This window comes from Octopus bimaculoides, chromosome 12, assembly GCF_046866305.1.
Source record: "Octopus bimaculoides isolate indiv1 chromosome 12, ASM4686630v1, whole genome shotgun sequence".
NCBI lineage: Eukaryota > Metazoa > Mollusca > Cephalopoda > Octopoda > Octopodidae > Octopus > Octopus bimaculoides.
The window spans coordinates 38917939-38937563 of NC_142939.1; the positions used below are offsets into that span (position 1 = coordinate 38917939).

At 39.1% G+C, this 19625-nt stretch overlaps 1 protein-coding gene across 2 annotated transcripts in view; it reads left to right on the plus strand.

The window, feature by feature from the left end:
- LOC106875871 (alpha-methylacyl-CoA racemase) overlaps positions 1-19625 on the plus strand; it is a 38859-nt gene that overhangs the window by 1731 nt on the left and 17503 nt on the right. For both annotated transcript variants that reach the window (XM_089360945.1, XM_089360946.1), the window contains exon 2: positions 16838-16948. In XM_089360945.1, coding sequence (XP_089217071.1) covers positions 16841-16948 — 108 coding nt within the window. In that variant the 5' untranslated portion in view covers positions 16838-16840. The remainder of the gene's footprint in view (positions 1-16837; positions 16949-19625) is intronic.

The window sequence follows — 19625 nt, forward strand, 5'->3', positions numbered from 1 at the left end:
TTGTCTTTTAGGTGGCTGACTGCTTGTGACTATATTGTAGATGTCCATTCCCTAACTGATTGAGTTGTCACGAGTTGCTTCGCTCTGTTGTCGCCAATAAGACAATGGGTTTAGCTGGTGGTCTTGTTATCTCTATTCTAGATTTGATGGAGTAGAAGAGGTCAGAAAGGGTCAAGTGCTGGAGACATCGTTTCGGCCGAGCTAAAGGCGTCTGGGACATATCTAACTGCTGTCAGATCAAAACCATTGTTCCACCATGGGAAAAGTTCTGACGCAGTGTTAATTCAAATTTGGATATACTGGATCGAATCCACTTCATGCACGTAAGATCCCTATAAGTGTTAACATTGAAATTTATTCTGTTGCCACTCAGGATGAATATTATGCAATGTCCTCCGTTTCGCTAGGATGAATTGTATGAAATCAGCCGTGACCAGGACCATCTCATTGAATGGCTGAAAAGATATGGACTTTTAGCAGCAGCGCATGTCTGTGACTGTGGCCACAATTGTTCATTTTCGAAATTTCGGCCAGTTCAAGATGGATATAGCTGGAAGTGTACTGGTCGACAGTGTCGAATACGCTTTTCTATTAGAAAAGGATCGTTTTTTCAAAAGAGCAATTTGCCCTTGAAAACAATACTATGTTTACTGTCTATACTGTTTACCCCTTACCTTACAAAGAAAATGCCAGTGTCCTTTTTAGCTTTGAATCTCCAGGTCTGATATGATAGTCCATAAATCAGAACCAGAAAAACAAATAAAATCAGTGACAGTTAAAAATCTTACTAACCTGTAAGGTCTGGCTAAGTCAAAATGGTTTTTTGTATTCCTCCTTTCTACTTGGAGAGTTTAGATTTAATTATAAAAATGTGTCCTTCTGTTCAAATTTAATTTCATTAAATTTCTAAATTTCTATGTCTTTGTGCAGCTGAAGATTGCTCAACATTTTATATTCGATGTAATGTTTACATTGCTCAATTAAATGGAGTTGCATGAAACAATCGTACTGCATTAACTTTGGATATCCTTGTTGCTTATTTTGATATATATATATATATATATATATATATATATATATATATATATCAAGCCCTCTATAATGCTGGGTACTCCCAGAGAATATCATATGTTAATAAGTTTAATTATAAACCGCCTAAAGCACCAACCATGAACATAAACCCACCATATAATCGAATTAGGAAATATAGAATTAACCCCCTGGATGGTGCTATAGAAAATAAAATAAGTTGAACATAAACAAAAGAACAGATATAACCAGTACGAATACTAATAGGCATAAGATCGAAAAGCATAAAAAGAATAATCATACAGATATTAGTTCACGCAAAGAAAACCCTAACGATAGGAATAATAATAGAAATAGAATAATTTCTAAGCAAAGTAAAAATAAATTATGCAACTACATATGGTATAACATACCATACAATGTAGCGGTCACAGGTAGATTATGTAAGAGGATATTCTCAATTATATCAAAGAACTTTCCACCCACTCACAAATATAGCAGTATCTTTTCAACTAAAACTATTAGAATCTCATATTCAACCCTCCCTAATATGAAATGTATTATATGTCCAACCCATGCTAGCATGGAAAGCGGACGTTAAATGATGATGATGATAACAAAACCAAAATAAAAAAAGCTAGATTAAGAATAATTAATAATTATCAGCCTAACACCGATAATCCTAGAACCTCCACTGATAGTATAAGAAATAATATTCCTGTAAATTATAACATACCTGATAGTAATAATAATAATAATTGTAATGACGACGACAATATTAGCCCACGTAAACATACCCAAATAACAAATAGCACAACAATAGATGAATCACTAAACCTAGACCCAACACAAAATAGCAGCACACCTTATAATCCTTCCGCATTAAATAATGACACTACCACTAATAATAGAATACCCAACTCAACCTCTAATAATAATCCTAATAATAATCAAGATAATAATTATACCAGCCACGATTCTAATAATATTACTAATAGAAATAATATGTATAATACCAATGTTAACGGCAGAACGAATCGAGGTGATGGAACTTCGAACAACCCAAATAGAGGTAGCAGCAATAATTATAACAACAATGTAAACGTAAACCCTAACCACCCGGGAACTGGCATAGATAATAATACTATAAGCAGTTACCCCACAAATGTAGGCATAAGACAACCTAACAAGTATAAAATCGGTTGCAATTGTGTAACATCTTCGACATATCCCTTACACGGAAACTGCTTAGCTAAAAACATAATATACTCCTGCGAAATTATCACGGAAACTAACACCCTCACATACCTTGGATGCTCTTCATCCTGGAAATCTAGGTTTTATAACCACGGATCTTCGTTTAGACTCAGACATAAGGCTAACAACACCTCATTATCTCGCAGAATTTGGGAGCTTAAGGACGACAAGATTAATTTTAACCTTAGATGGTCAATTGTTGGATCGGCCCCAACGTATAAAGATAATAGAACTGGTTGCCAGTTATGCTCCCTTGAACTTTTGAAAATTATTAAATTCCCCGATAAGAATAAGCTAGTTAATAAAAGGTCAGATTTCAAACCCTCCTGTATCCATAAAATGATGAAAACCTTTAGATATTATAACCCCTAAGTCCTCTCTTTTAGTTATATGCACTTCTACACCTCCTCTCATTAACTACTCCCACGTTAGATCCTGCCTACCACAACTCAGACACCTAATTAACAAAGCCCGTACTCTACCCCTAACCTAACTATGTACCTTAATAATTTTGTTTACCCTCGAATAGCTAGATTATGACCACATAATATACACACATTTTTAATAAAGCGGATCCATAATCCCAAACCTATGGATATAGTTCTACCTTTCAGTCACTGACTCGAAACTCTCCAATGACACTACAATACACAATAACACGAAATCATACTAATCAAGGCTTTTTTTATAATTTTTACCTTTGTTTTCTTTATTCTACTATTTTTATATTTTTATTTTTTATTTTTTATTTTATTTTTTATATTTTATTTGTTATTTTATTTTTTATATATATATATTTCATTTTTATTTTATCCAGTTTCAGCTCATGAGCTGTGGCCATGCCGGGGCACCGCCATTTTGTGTTGCTACACAGTTTACTTCAGGAATTGACATTTGGTGCATGAGAGAGTTTGATGCAGCTGCTCTCATCTGCGTCTCCTGCCGTGAAGTTGGTTCATCTGGGACACTTGACAGGAAGAGGTCCAGCCTTGTCTTGAAGACACCTACATCCACCGCATGCAGGTCTCTCAGGTCCTTCGGGAGGATATTGAAGAGCTGTGGACCTTTGAAGCCCAGGCTATTGCAGTATCTTGTCTTACATCTTGATGGCAAATTTGGAGTCCTTGGCACTATGCAATGGCGTCCAGTTCTTTTATTTGTGTAACTTTCGATGCCAAAGTTTGGGACAATACCTTCGAAGATCTTCCAGATGTATATTATGGCATATCTTTCTCGTCTACGCTCTAAGGAATAGAGTCTTAATCTCTTGAGTCTTTCCCAATAGCTTATATGCTGCATAGAGGCTATCTTCTTCGTGTAGCTTCGTTGGATTGCCTCAAGTTCTGAGATTAATTTGACACTGGTTGGTGACCATAGCTGAGAGCAATAGTCAAAGTGGCTTAAAACAAGTGTCTTCCAGAGCACCATCATGGTTTCCTGATCTCTTGTTCTAAAAGTCCTTAGAATCCATCCGGTCAGTCGCCTGCATTTCATTGACAATTTAGCAACATGAACATGAAAGGATGCATTATTACTCATGTAAATGCCCAGGTCTCGCACTGTCTCTGCCTCTGGGATTGCAGTCCCTCCAGGTCCAGTGTATTTCATGGGTTCTGCATTTAGTCTTGCATGCTGATAGCATAAGGCTTGAAACTTTTCAGCATTAAACTGCATGTTATTCTTTTCAGCCCACTTGTATATTTCATCCAGCTCACATTGCAGGTGCATAGTGTCTTCAGGGTTCTGTATTACCTGTGAGACTTTTGTGTCATCTGCATAACTTGTGACCGTGGCTCTCTGTGTGGCTGAGGGCATGTCTGAGAGGGCCATTATGAACAGTAATGGTCCCAAAACATTTATATATATATATAGATATATAGATTTTTTTTTTTTTCCTCAATTTTTATATATTTTATATTTTCACTTTATACTTTTACATTTTTATTTTATACTCTTTTATTTCTTTATTTATGTTTTAATTTTTTAATTTCTTTATTTAAAAATTTTTTTTATCTTTTAATTTTTATTTTTTATCTCATATTTTTTATTTTTTATTTCTTATTTTATTTCTTATTTTTTGCATTATTAATGTGGGTGCTATTATTTCCTATCACTATTATACTATATTACTACGGTTGAAATGCCCCCAATACTCTGTATTTTGAATTTTAACGTCCCTCTCCCATATACTTTATTTCCCTTTTCTTGTTGACATTTTCTAATTATTCATTCTTTAAGGTCTTATATGTTCTAATTACCCTTTCCACTTCCATCACCCATTCATCATCTAGATAAGCGTATGCACCAATATAATAGATAAGTTCGTATACTTAAGTTGTAATTCGCCTAGACTGACCACTCACCACAAGAATATCATATTTCAAGTTTACTCTAGCCTGACGCTACTTATTTACGACCCACCACTGATATAGGCAGACACTGCTCATATATATCTATCCCTTACGACCTTTAAGATCTCTGTATCTATATCTATTTATCTTTTTATCTTCTACATTTAGATTTTTCCTCACCACCCTTCTCCAACCCGTCTAAATAGCTTAGATGTATCTTACTTTACTATCCAGATTTTCTCTTATTGTTTCTTAGATTAACCACTCCACCGATTTGACTCCTTTTATTTTTATTTTTGTATGAATATCTGTGTATTATTTTTTTTCTTCTTAGTATTTTATATTCCTTACTTTATTTTATATTATTATTTCATTTTTGTTATATTGTTTTAACCACCAACTTATACCCTCCTTTAACACTACCCTTCTAACTAATATAAAATAGCATTGTTTACTTAGCGTTCACTACACACTGAATTGTGGCAAGGTATGGACGGATTCCGGAGTACCGAGGAAATTATGTATAAATATATCAAATTAAGAATTCTACGAGGTATATTACAATGCAAAATACCAAACGGAACCTCACCTCTTATATCTCATCTTTCTTCCTCCTTTAACGTCTATGTGATATAATTCTTGGGAGAGAATACATTTGCTGCTGAAGATAGCTTTATACTGTCAATTATACACTGATGTAACAACTATAAAGCTTGAAACACGTGTACCACAGAATCCTTTGTGTTTTGTTTTTATTTTTGCATTTACAATTTATATATATATATATATATATATATATATATATATATATATATATATATATATATATATATATATATATATTAAGTTCTTCACTTTAGTGAGAGTCTCTCGCTTTTCCTTTTCTTTAGTGGCAAGGTGTATATATAGTTTGGACTTCAGGTTCCAGTTGTACTCCTCCGTACACTCTTATGTTTCTCATTAGTTGGTCATCATCTATGGGCTTGTCATTCATAGAGATCCCATCAATCTATTCAGTCATGTCAAACTGTTTAGTTGTTGGGTGGTTGTATGGTAGTTGTATCATCCATGTTTGTTTCTCTTCAAAGTGTTGTACGCACCTGTTCTATACAGAGTTAAATTCACGACGGAATAGTTCTTTTAATTGTTTAAGATATGTTTTAGTCTTGATGCTTGTCCTTTCTTTAGGTTTAGTGCTTCGTCCGTTTTGTGAATCCTTTTCAGGTAAACCTTTAGTGAGATGCAGTCTCTAATGAAATGAAGCTGTTGCTTAGCTGTTATTTTTCTCAAGCAACAAGTAACGGCTTTCCTCAGAGTTTTGGTATATATATATATATATATTAAATATAAAGCTGAAGTTTTCTCTGTGTGTGGACAATTCTATACAACTGCAATTATCTTCTGAACCTTTCATCTGATTTCGTTGAAATTTTGTACAGAGCTTCGTCTGCCACCCAGCCAGGACTGCATCCATTTATTTTTTCAAAAATCGATATTGGGGCCTGTTGAGCAGTGCAAGAAGTGAGATTAGTTGTACTTAGGTGAGCTTTACTCAATCAACTTGTTAAGTGCACGCAAAGATTGCAGAAAATGCTGCAGTAATTAGGTATGAAAACGAGACGTTTTTTATTACTGGGCATAAACGTTTTCTTAGCTAATTTTCAAAAGGTTTTTGTACGTTGATTGGTCACGTTAGGGTGGTCATTTTGTTATCTTAGCTTATCTTAGCTTATCGTTTAACGTCCGCTTTCCATGCTAGCATGGGTTGGACGATTTGACTGAGGACTGGTGAAACCGGATGGCAACACCAGGCTCCAATCTAATTTGGCAGAGTTTCTACAGCTGGATGCCCTTCCTAACGCCAACCACTCAGAGAGTGTAGTGGGTGCTTTTACGCGTCACCCGCATGAAGGCCAGTCAGGCGGTACTGGCAACGGCCACGCTCGAAATGGTGTCTTTTATGTGCCAGCCGCACAAGAGCCAGTCCAGGGTCACTGGCAACGATCTCGCTCGAAAATCCTACAAAGGCCAGTCAGGCGGTACTGGCAACGGCCACGCTCAAAATGGTGCATCTTATATGCCACCCGCACAAGAGCCAGTCCAGAGGCACTGGCAACAATCTCACTTGGTTTGCCGGGTCTTCTCACGCACAGCATATTTCCAAAGGTCTCGGTCAGTAGTCATCGCCTCGGTGAGGCCCAATGTACAAAGCTCTTGCCTCACCACCTCAGCCCAGGTCTTCCTGGGCCTACCTCTTCTACGGGTTCCCTCAACTGTTAGGGTGTGGCACTTTTTCACGCAGCTATCCTCATCCATTCTCACCATATGGCCATACCACCACAACTGATGCTTCTAATGTTCAGCTTTTCTCTCAAGATACTTACACTCTGACGGGTATGCACACTGACATTACACATCCAACGGAGCATACTGGCTTCATTCCTTGCGAGCTTACGTATGTCCTCAGCAGTTACAGCCCATGTTTCACTGCCATGTAGCATGGCTGTTCATACACATGCGTCATACAGTCTGCCTTTTACTCTGAGTGACAGTCCCTTTGTCGCCAGCAGAGGTAAGAGCTCTCTAAACTTTGCCCAGGCTATTCTTATTCTAGCAGCTACACTTTCAGTGCACCCACCCCCACTACTAACTTGGTCACCCAGATAGCGGAAGCTATCGACTACCTCTAGTTTTTCACCCTGGAATGTGATAGGAGTTGTTTCCTGTTTGTTTACAGTCTTTATTGCACCTGAACATCTGCCACATACAAAAACTAACTTCCTAGTTAACCTTCCTTTGGTATTGCTGCACCTCTTATGTGTCCATAGCTTGCACCGGGTACATCTTATAGAGTTACTACCTACTCCTTTTCTACATACTGAGCAGGGCCATCTACCTGAAGGGGTTTGTGTTTTATCTACCTTCCTACTTATTAGGATTTTGGTTTTTGCTAGGTTGACTCTAAGGCCCTTCAATTCTAGACCTTGCTTCCACACCTGAAACTTCTCCTCTAGTTCTGATAGTGTCTCTGCAATTAGTGCAAGGTCATCAGCATAGAGGAGCTCCCAGGGGCAACCTGTCTTGAACTCCTCTGTGATCGCCTGGAGGACTATGATAAATAGGAGGGGGCTGAGGACGGAACCTTGGTGGACCCCTACCTCTATCCGGAATTCATTGCAGTACTCATTTCCAACCCTCACCTTACTGGCAGCATCTCTGTACATGGCTTGCACAGCTCTCACTAACCATTCTTCTATCCCAAGTTTCCTCATTGACCACCAGATAAGGGATCGAGGGACCCTGTCAAAGGCTTTCTCCATGTCAATGAAAGCCAGGTACAGAGGTTTATCCTTGGCTAGGTATTTCTCCTGCAGCTGTCTTACTAGAAATATGGCATCAGTAGTGCTTTTACCTGGCACCAACCCAAACTGCATCTCATCTAAATTGATTCGCTCCCTAATTAGTTGGGCTATGACCCTCTCCGTAACTTTCATAACCTGATCTAACAGCTCGATGCCTCTGTAGTTATTTGTATCTAAAGCGTCACCTTTGCCTTTGTAGCAGTTGACTATGGTGCTGCTACACCAGTCATTGGGTATGACTCCTTCGTGTAACACCTGGTTTGTAATACGGGTGACTAGATATTTTGAGCATCTCTGAAAAGAAAGCTTGCAATTGGCAGAATTCATAAGCAAAACAGTACCTGCAACCTGCAAACATAACACAAACTTTATGCGCTACCCAAAGGTAGGGGAGGGGATGGCCGAGGCCACTAGATGGGTTCCGGGAGACAGCCGAGGATGACAGAGGAATGAACTTCCGGTGCAGGATGACACAGAGGAATGAACTTCCGGTGGACGGCGGGTGTACCACCAGCCAGGAGAGAGACTTCTTAATCGTAGATTCTAAATATATGAGAGACAACAATGCTTAAATCATAATTTTTAAAAGAGCAATGGAACATAATAAAAATAAATAAATAGCACGAATTTAGGAAGCCTTTGTACAAGGAAAGATGGCTAAGCTTAGATCGTAATTTTAAAGGAAGGAGCGATAAGATTTTGAATAAAGTAAGGAAAATGAATAAGTATGAATTTAAGACAAAAACTGAGTTCAATTGAATTTCATGGAGAACAGACTAAAGCGCAAAAAGTTTGAGAAAAATGTTGAGGCCGTAAATAAATAAAAATCTCTATCTTATCTGCAGCATAATCTTGGAGACTTCGTCGTAGTTATGGCAGCGGAGAATAGATTGAGACAATTTAGAAGGGATTTCTTATTTATATACTGGGAATATATAGTCAACAATTTTTTTCTTATATAGTCGTTTTTTATAGGAAGTATAATAATAAATGTATCTTTTTTTAAGTTGATAGTAACTTTGACTGGCTCTAAAAAAAATGTGCATTATTCACCTAAATTGTTTGTAGAAAATAATGCAGGGCAGTTCAAACTTGGGTATCAGTTATGAAAAACGAAAGCATTATCACACTTATTGTATTTTGTTTTTATTGCATTCCTGTTTACAGACGTAAGATGTTGTTTCAGGATGTAAACTGTCAATTGTTGTAAAATTTTTGTTTTCACTCAGATTTATTTTCACTCATTGCACTTGAAATAAAAGGTGTGTTTCCTTGAGATTGTTTTTTTTGCATATTTCATGACCATCAATTCCAAAACTATTTATATGTTAAGTTTAACATTTGACTTTGTACTATTTATCATTTTGCTCATGATGTTAATACTTGAAAATATGTCATTACGTTAACAATATTATGGAAAAGTTCATTTAAGGGTTGGTCTTTGGTCTTTTTGACCACCATTGGTCCCATGATTTTATGACAGAATATTTTGTGAGGTTATATTTTCGTTCTATACCACCCCGTTTAAATTAACATTGAGGCTGTTTGGAGAACTTTCGCTTTCCCTATCCACAAGCGATTCCCTCCTGCTCAACATCTCAATATGTTAACTTAGAAGGGATTTCTGCTTTTACGTAGGATAACGAAAGACACAAAGATCGCTAAAATAGTGCCTAGAGTTTACATGGGTTTATATAAAGGATGGTTTTCCTCTCTGAATTAAAATGTGACTTTTGATAGGTTAACTAGCTGATTCAAGAGCAACTTAAACTGTCCAAAGGGCGGGTACTTCAGCTAGTATATTTATATATCATCATCATCGTTTAACGTGTGTTTTCAATGCTGGCCTGGGTTGGATGGTTTGACTGAGGTCTGGAGAGCCAGCAGCTGCACCAGGCTCCAATCTGATCTGGCAATGTTTCTACAGCTGAATGCCCTTCCTAATGCTAATCACTCTGAGAGTATATTGGGTACTTTTTATGTGCCACTGTCACGGGGGTCAGTCTAGGGGTATTGGCATTGACCACATTCGGTTGGTGCTTTTTATGTGCCATCGGCATGGGAGCCAGCCAGGGGCACCGGTCCCAGCTACGATATTGGTTTTACTTGACTCAACAGGTCTTTTCAAGCATATCATATTGCCCGAAACATCAGGGTATTCTTAACAGGGCCAGACATGTGTGGTTGCGATCTCACTTTAGTTGCCGGGTCTTCTCAATCACAGCATATCTCCAAAGGTCCCGGTCTCCTGTCATTGCCTCTGTGAGGCCCAATGTTCGAAGGTCATGCTTTACCACTTCATCCCATCTCTTCCTCGGTCTACCTCTTCCACAGGTTCCTTCTGCAGATAGGGAGTGACACTTCCTCACACAGCTTTCTTCATTCATATGTAACACATGGCCATACCAGCACAGTCGCCTCTCTTGCACACCACATTTCATGCTTCTAATGCCCAACTTTGCTGTCAGGGCCCTTATACTCTGTCATGTATGCACACTGACATTATACATCCAGCGGATCATACTGGCTTCATTTCTTTCAAGTCTACACATGTCCTCAGCATTCATGGCCCATGTTTCACTACCATGTAGCATGGCAGTTTATACACATGCATCATACAGTCTATCTTTCACCCTGAGCAAGAGGCCCTTAGTTACTAGCAAAGGTAGGAGCTCTCTGAACTTTTCCCAGGCTATTCTTACTCTAGTCACTCCTCTCTCAGAGCCCCCACTACAAACTTGGTCACCTAGGTAGCTGAAACTATTAACTACTTCTAGTTTCTCCCCCGACATGTGATGGAATCATGTGTGTGTATATGCATTTTTCTAAATCTTGTACGACTCTATTGCTGTCTATCTGCCCTTTCACGCTTATTCGTTCATTCCACTCTTCGTTCTTTTGTTCCCCCTCTCTCACATTTCCTTGCCTTCTTTTCTTGCTCACTTTCCCTCCACTTTTCACTTCACTGTGTCCCTGTCATTTTTTCTTGCGCCTCCATAATTCTTTTGTCCTTCTGCGTCTACCTCTCTCTCTTCTCTTCCCATGTGACCGGCGTTCGGCCAAGCCTGATCTTTCTTTCTTGGCCGGCCGTTGTCCGTGCAACATCAGTATTCCTCCCTGTGCCTGTGAAATCTTGTATCTCTGCTGTAAGGCTTTATTTCCACACACGCCAGCTTAATTTAATTTGTCCTTAGTCGAAAGACACCTGTTGTTATGTCCTGTTATTATTTTTATTGTATTTGTGTAACATTGTTCATTTTTTTCCGTCCTTATTTTTGTATACATTCGGTGCTTTCTTCCGAGGAATCTAATGCTCTTGGCTTAGTTTTTCCTTGGGGCTGGCCAGATTGGAGCAATGTCGAGTATAACCAGCCAAAATTGTAAAGATAATCTGGAACTCAACTGAGGAAAGAAAACTCCGAATGACCTGTCCTTGTTTTCTTTGTATCGTCTATCTGGATGTTTTATTGTCCCATTTTTGTATCACCTAACTGTCCGGACGCTTTGCGTTCTTGTCCTATTTTGTATTTTTTTTTTATTTATATATATATATATATATATATATATATAACAATTGCAGTGTGGAAGATGTTTATAAGCCATTTAAGAAACACACAAAAACCGTTAGATTCACTTCAACATTTAAATTTAATTTGCCAAAATATTTTCGTCACTTTGAGACCGCGACCTGTTCACTGACAAAATTCTGTGCTGCATCACGGAATTTTGTCAGTGAACTGGTCGCGGCCTCAAAGTGATGAAAATATTTTGGCAAATTAAATTTAAATGCGGAAGTGAATCTAATGGTTTTTATGTGTTTCTTAAATGGCTTATAAACATCTTCCATGCTGCAATTGTTTTTGTTCCAGCACACGATCTCAAATCAAGTCACTTGGTATGCAAGTACATCTCCTTAATATATATATATATATATATATATATATATATATACATATATATCATCATCATCATCATCATCATCATCATCGTTTAACGTCCGCTTTCCATGCTAGCATGGGTTGGATGATTTGACTGAGGACTGGTGAAACCGGATGACAACACCAGGCTCCAATCTAATTTGGCAGAGTTTCTACAGCTGGATGCCCTTCCTAACACCAACCACTCAGAGAGTGTAGTGGGTGCTTTTACGTGTCACCCGCACGAAACGGCCACGCTCGAAATGGTGTCTTTTATGTGCCACCCGCACAAGCCAGTCCAGAGGCACTGGCAACGATCTCGCTCGAAAATCCTACAGGAGCCAGTCAGGCGGTACTGGCAACGGCCACGCTCAAAATGGTGCATCTCATGTGCCACCCGCACAAGAGCCAGTCCAAGGGCACTGGCAACGATCTTACTTGGCTTGCCGGGTCTTCTCACGCACAGCACATTTCCAAAGGTCTCGGTCAGTAGTCATCGCCTCGGTGAGGCCCAATGTACAAAGCTCTTGCCTCACCACCTCAGCCCAGGTCTTCCTGAGCCTACCTCTTCCACGGGTTCCCTCAACTGTTAGGGTGTGGCACTTTTTCACGCAGCTATCCTCATCCATTCTCACCACATGTCCATACCAGCGCAATTGTCTCTCTTGCACACCACAACTGATGCTTCTAATGTTCAGCTTTTCTCTCAAGATACTTACACTCTGACGGGTATTCACATTGACATTACACATCCAACGGAGCATACTGGCTTCATTCCTTGCGAGCTTACGTATGTCCTCAGCAGTTACAGCCCATGTTTCACTGCCATGTAGCATGGCTGTTCGTACGCATGCGTCATACAGTTTGCCTTTTACTCTGAGTGAGAGTCCCTTTGTCGCCAGCAGGGGTAAGAGCTCTCTAAACTTTGCCCAGGCTATTCTTATTCTAGCAGCTACACTTTCAGCGCACCCACCCCCACTACTAACTTGGTCGCCCAGATAACGGAAGCTATCGACTACCTCTAGTTTTTCACCCTGGAATGAGATAGAAGTTGTTTCCTGTTTGTTTACTGTCTTTATTGCACCTGAACATCTGTCACAAACAAAAACTAACTTCCTAGTTAACCTGCCTTTGATGTTGCTGCACCTCTTATGTGTCCATAGCTTGCACCGGGTACATCTTATAGAGTTACTACCTACTCCTTTAGTGCATACTGAGCAGGGCCATCTACCTGAAGGGGTTTGTGTTTTATCTACCTTCCTACTTATTAGGATTTTGGTTTTTGCTAGGTTGACTCTAAGGCCCTTCAATTCTAGACCTTGCTTCCACACCTGAAACTTCTCCTCTAGTTCTGATAGTGACTCCGCAATTAGGGCAAGGTCATCAGCATAGAGGAGCTCCCAGGGGCAACCTGTCTTGAACTCCTCTGTGATTGCCTGGAGAACTATGATAAATAAGAGGGGGCTGAAGACGGAACCTTGGTAGACCCCTACCTCTACCCGGAATTCATTGCTGTACTCATTTCCAACCCTCACCTTACTGGCAGCATCTCTGTACATGACTCGCACAGCTCTCACTAACCATTCTTCTATCCCAAGTTTCCTCATTGACCACCAGATAAGGGATCGGGGGACCCTGTCAAAGGCTTTCTCCATGTCAACGAAAGCCAGGTACAGAGGTTTATCCTTAGCTAGGTATTTCTCCTGCAGCTGTCTCACTAGAAATAAGGCATCAGTAGTGCTTTTACCTGGCACGAACCCAAACTGCATCTCATCTAAATTGATTCGCTCCCTAATTAGTTGGGCTATGACCCTCTCTGTAACTTTCATAACCTGATCTAACAGCTTGATGCCTCTGTAATTATTTGTATCTAAAGCGTCACCTTTACCTTTGTAGCAGTTGACTATGATGCTGCTACACCAGTCATTGGGTATGACTCCTTCGTGTATCACCTGGTTCGTAATACGGGTGACTAGGCTATAGCCAACACTGCCAGATATTTTGAGCATCTCTGCAGTGATTCCTGATGGGCCGGGGGTTTTCCTGGTCTTCATACTCTTAATTGCTTTATCTACCCTGGTACTATCAACTCGGATAGCTGGTCCCTCTATTGGGTCGACATACGGCAGGCTCTCTTCCTCCCATTCATTCTCTTTATTAAGCAATCTATCGTAGTGGCATCTCCAGACCTCTTTCTTTGCATCCTCATTTAGTGCAAGCGTACCATCATCCATGCGAACACATTTCTCTCCTACAACATCACTATTCTCTCTCCTACACTGTCTTGCAACATGAAATACCTCGAGTCTTTGGTCCTCATGGCGCAGAACATTGGCAAATCTTTTCTTATCTGCTTCCCCTCTGGCTAAATAAACCTGTCGCCTAGCCTCCCTTCTGGCACATTGGTACAATTCCCTGCTACCACCGTTCTTCCAGTCCTTCCAAGCCTGTTTCTTTTGTCTAATAGCCCTGTCTACCTCCTTGTTCCACCACCACGTTACTCTGGGTCGGGAGGGGACCTTACACCACCCACAAATCTGGTCGGTGGCTTTCAACAGGTTGTCCCGCAGAAATCTCCAATTGTCTTCCACGTTGTATGATGCTATATCCCCTTCTATTTCGTTAAATGCTTCAAGTAACTTGTCTCTAAGTCTCTGTCCATTTGCAGGGTCTTTAAGCTTCCACACCCTTCTCCTCCAAGCCGGTCTAATTCTGGGCACCCATTCTGCCTTGATCCCAAAGTCGCTAACTACTAATCTATGTTGTGGGGTACATTCTTCGCCAGACAAGGTTTTGGTATTTATAAGCCGCCCTCTTTCCGTATTTCTGGCGAGGATGTAGTCGATTTGGCTAGAGTGTCTGCCGGAGCGGTAGGTGACTAGGTGACTGGCAGGTTTCCTGAAGTTGGTATATACATACATACATATTTACATACATATATATACATATATATATATATATATGTATATACATGTATGTAAATCTATATGTAGTCGTATACATGTGTGTCTGTCTGTGTTTGTACTCCCCCCACCATCGCTTGACAACGGATGTTGCTGTGTTTACGTCCCCATAACTTAGCCGTTTTGCAAAACACTCCGATAGAATAAGTACCAGGTTTACAAAGAATAAATCCTGGGGTCGATTTCTTTGACTAAAGGCTGTGCTCCAGCATGTCCGCAGTCACATGACCGAAACAAGTAAAACAATAAAAAACTATGCCATTTTAATCCCAAGCAATGCTGGGTATCTCTGTTAGTTACTCCCTAAAGATTAATTATCATTCTTAATGAATTGGGCTGTTATTTTTAGTTGACTGAGACCTGATTCTAAATGAACTTGAAGATCACATCAATCCATCCATAAATAATAGGAAGAACCTGGTAGCAGCAGAGGAAAGAATCATACTGCTACCATTAATAATATAGGAAGGAATCCTATTTTTATCTTTAACCCTTTAGCATTCAGATTATTCAGTCAGATGTAATCCTCATTTATTCATATTGCTTTGAATTTATCATGCATCATCTCATAGGTTTGAGATTTTGATGGTGTGTTTGCATATTTTTAGAATGACATTGCAGGGTAGATGTGAAAGGCTGGAACTGGCCAGATATGGTTGGTTTAAATGCTAGAAGGTGAATAGTACTACTCACTGCATTCCTCACCATTCATCTGCCACTCACAAACTTGAGGGTGCACCCTGATATATTCCCACTACCATTGTCTCTCTTTTTCAAACTGGGGTAACCCTGTGCCTTCCTTCCATAAGACACCTGGACCTGTCTCTCTATTATACTTTAACCACTCATCACCCGGAACAAGACCGCTTCCCTCAATACACTTCACCTCCATTAAGGGGGTCTTGTCTTACAAGTTATTCATTGGCCTCACTGGTGCTGGTGCTACTCTGTAAAATGGTTAGCATTGAGATAGACAGACAGCCATAGAAACCACACCAAAGCAGACAACTCATGCCAGCATGCAAAACAAACATTAATGCATTCATGCCGATTGTCCATTTAAACTGACATTTAATTTATAAGGGTGTAAAACAAATACTTGATACAAATTGTGATTTGTATATGATCTGTATGAAAGAATGAAACATGTTCTTAACGCGTATGCAGTCTGTTTGAACAAATGCTTGATCCATAACTTGTAACAACCACAGTTGTGCAACATGGTGAGTACAAGCTGCATGCGCAATTTCATTCACTAGAAAAATTTCGGCACGATTGGGTTAAATCAGTGCTTCTCAACCATTTTTTTTGCCTACGGACCCTTTTGATTTTACTCTTCTGCACCCCCAGGTTAAAATAAGATTGTATTACATGTTTACAAGTAAATGTTATCAGGAATTGTATCAAAAAATTATTAAAATATTTTGTGTCTTGTAGAAGTATGAGCAATTTATTGCTCATAAACTTTAACAAGATCTAATATAGAAAGCCTCCCCACCACTGGGTCATGTGGACCCTGGTTGAGAACTGTTACATTAAATGATGATGATGATGATAGAATCCTACTACTATCTACAATAGTACAGGAAGGAATGATATGGCGGTTTGTGATAAGCACTGATGCTTGTTCAAACTGTTGCTTGATTAGCCAAAGCTTATCAAGAACCAAATAATAAGAAATGTATTTTCCTGATATAATTCCTATTTTGACTATTTCAATATTGTAAAGAAGACATCATCATCATCATCATTATTTAATGTCTCTTTTCCATACTGGCATGGGTTGGATGGTTTGACAGGAGCTGGCTAGGCAGAAGACTGCACCAAGTTTCACTGCCTGTTTGGCAGGGTTTTCACAGCTGGAGGCCTTCCTATCATCAACCACCTTACAGAGTAGACATGGCCAATGCTACAAATGAATTACTTTTAGATCTTATTGAATATCTTTTTACTTCCAGAAAATGGCTCTGAAAGGATTAACAGTTTTGGAGTTTGCTGGCTTGGCACCAGCTCCATTCTGTGGAATGATTATGGCAGATTTTGGAGCCAGAGTGATTAGAATAGACCGTGTGAGTAAATTTATTTTCTAGTTTTTCTTTATTTTTTTTATTAACTTTTTTTTGTACGCTTTTAATTGTCTTTGTATCCATTTGGGTTTGCACATGGTTGATAAAAGCCAGAAAACTTGAGTGGTGTGGTGAGGAAGGGGACAATTACAAATTGAATTGAACTCAATCTGTGCCTGAGAGGAAAGTCAAACTTGATCCTGGAGGCGTTAGAACTCATAATACAGAGAACTAGAACATCATAAAACATTTTTCCTGGTGACTCTAACAATTGTGCCAACCCACCATTCATCTTCATCATCATCAAACATCTGTTGTCCATGCTAGCATGGGTTGGACGGTTTGACCAGGGCTGGTAAGCTGAGGAGCTGCACCAGACTCCAGTCTTATTTGGCATGGATTCTATGGCTAATAATAAAAATTATGATGACAGTAGTAGTAGTAGTAGTAGTAGTAGTGCAGCAGCAGCAGCAGCAGCAGTAGTAGTAATAATAATTACTTCTACTCTAGGCACAAGGCCTTGAAAATTTGGGGGGAAGGGGGCTAGTTGATTATATTGACCCCAGTGCATAACTAGTACTTATTTCATTGACCCTGAAAGGATGAAAGGCAAAGTCAACCTCAGCAAAATTTTAACTCAGAATGTAGTGGCAGATGAAATACCGCTAAGCATTTCCCCCGGTGTGCTAACGATTCTGCTAATTCACCACCTTAATAATAATAATAATAATAATAATAATAATAATAATAATAATAATAATAATTATTATTATAATTATAATAATGGTTTCAAATTTTGCCACAAGGGCATCAATCTTGAGGGAAGAGATAATAATAATAATAATAATAACCCTTTTTACGAAAGGCACAGGGCCTGAAATTTTGGGAGAGGGGCTAGTCGATTACATCGACCCCAGTGTTTCACTGGTACTTAATTTATCAACCCTGAAAGGATGAAAGGCAAAGACGACTTTGGCGGAATTTGAACTCAGAACATAGCAACGGGTGAAAAACTGCTAAGCATTTCGTCCAGTTTGCTAACAATTCTGCCAGCTCATTGCCTTAATAATAATAATAATCATAATCATAATAATAATAATAATAATAATTTCAAATTTTGCCACAAGGGTAGCAATTTTAGGGGAGGGGATGAGTCAATTACATCGACTCCAGTGTTTACCTGGTACTTATTTTATTGACTCCAAAAGGATGAAAGGCAAAGTTGACCTCGGTGTAATTTGAACTCAGAATGTAGTGACGGGTGAAATACTGCTAAGCATTTCGTCCAGCGTGCTAACAATTCTGCCAGTTCACCACCTTAATGGTAGTAATAATAATAATAAAAATGATAATAATAATAATAGTAATAATAATAAATGCCCTGATGCGGTATCAGGCAGTGGCTCTCATGGTTTCTGTTCTTAACTGATTGGAAGTGTTATCACGTACATGTTTTGTCTTGGCATAAAAGAATGGGCTACAGCAAATATTCTGCTCAATACCACAGATTTACATGTCAGTTCATTGACCTTAACCAGTTGAGCATGTCCCTTATTGGCTGACGATATGTGCATCTCTGATCACGACAGAAGTAGTGTGGGGAGCATCATAGCCATGTGTTGAAAAGAATTCTTTGGGGTTTGGATAATTCACCTCTGAAAACGTGGGTGTTTTGTTCAACATCCTTAAACAGCCCTTATTCAGGGACCTTTTGAGTAGGATGGACAACTTAATCTGAAGAAAATTTTAACTGGGCCATAATAATAATAATAATAATAATAATAATAATAATAATAATCTAAAAGGATCTGGAAATAGAGGTAACTCGAATGTGGAGCCTAAAAATAGAGACATTTCTTATCATAGTATGCACATTGGGTATGATAAAAATATATTCAAACAAATGCATAACAAAAATACCAGGACTAACAAGTATATATTAGGTTGGCAACTAAGTTCCCACCGTTTTTTAAAATTAAAATTTTTTAAAAGGTTTAATAAAATATAACTAATTAAACAATAATGTATTCACCCTTGTTGTTTACAACTTCTTCCCAACGTTCAACAAGATTTTCAATGCCTTGTTGGTAGAAATCACCTGATTCCAATCGAAAAATTGATCCAGTCAAACTCTCAATTCTGCATCAGTATTGAACGAAACTCCATGCATAGCATTTGAAAGAGATCAAAAGAGGTGGAAATCCATTGGCGTCAAATCAGGAGAGTACAGCAGGTGTGGCAGCACTTCCCAGCCATGCATTTTAATGGCTTCCTTGGTCATATTGGTGATATAAGGGCAGGTATTGTCATGCAGTAGAAAAACTCCATGCTGCAGATTAGGTCTTTTCTCTTGAATAGCAGTGTTGAGTTGTTCCATCTGTTGAACATAGAGTTCCGCGTTGACCGTTTGGTTCCGTTCAAGCAATTCGTAATGGATAATCCCTTCCCAGTCCCTCCACATGCACAACATCATTTTATGCGGATGAAGATCTTGTTTCACGTGTGATGTTGCTTGTTTATTGGGGCTAAGCCATTCCTTACGCTGTTTCATATTGATGTACAGGCACCATTTTTCGTTGCCAGTAATGATCCGGTACAGAAATCGTTGCTTGTGTCCATGAGTTGAGCGGTGACAAGCAAGCAAACCAGTGGAGATTGTGGCTCGTTGATTTTTGTTGTT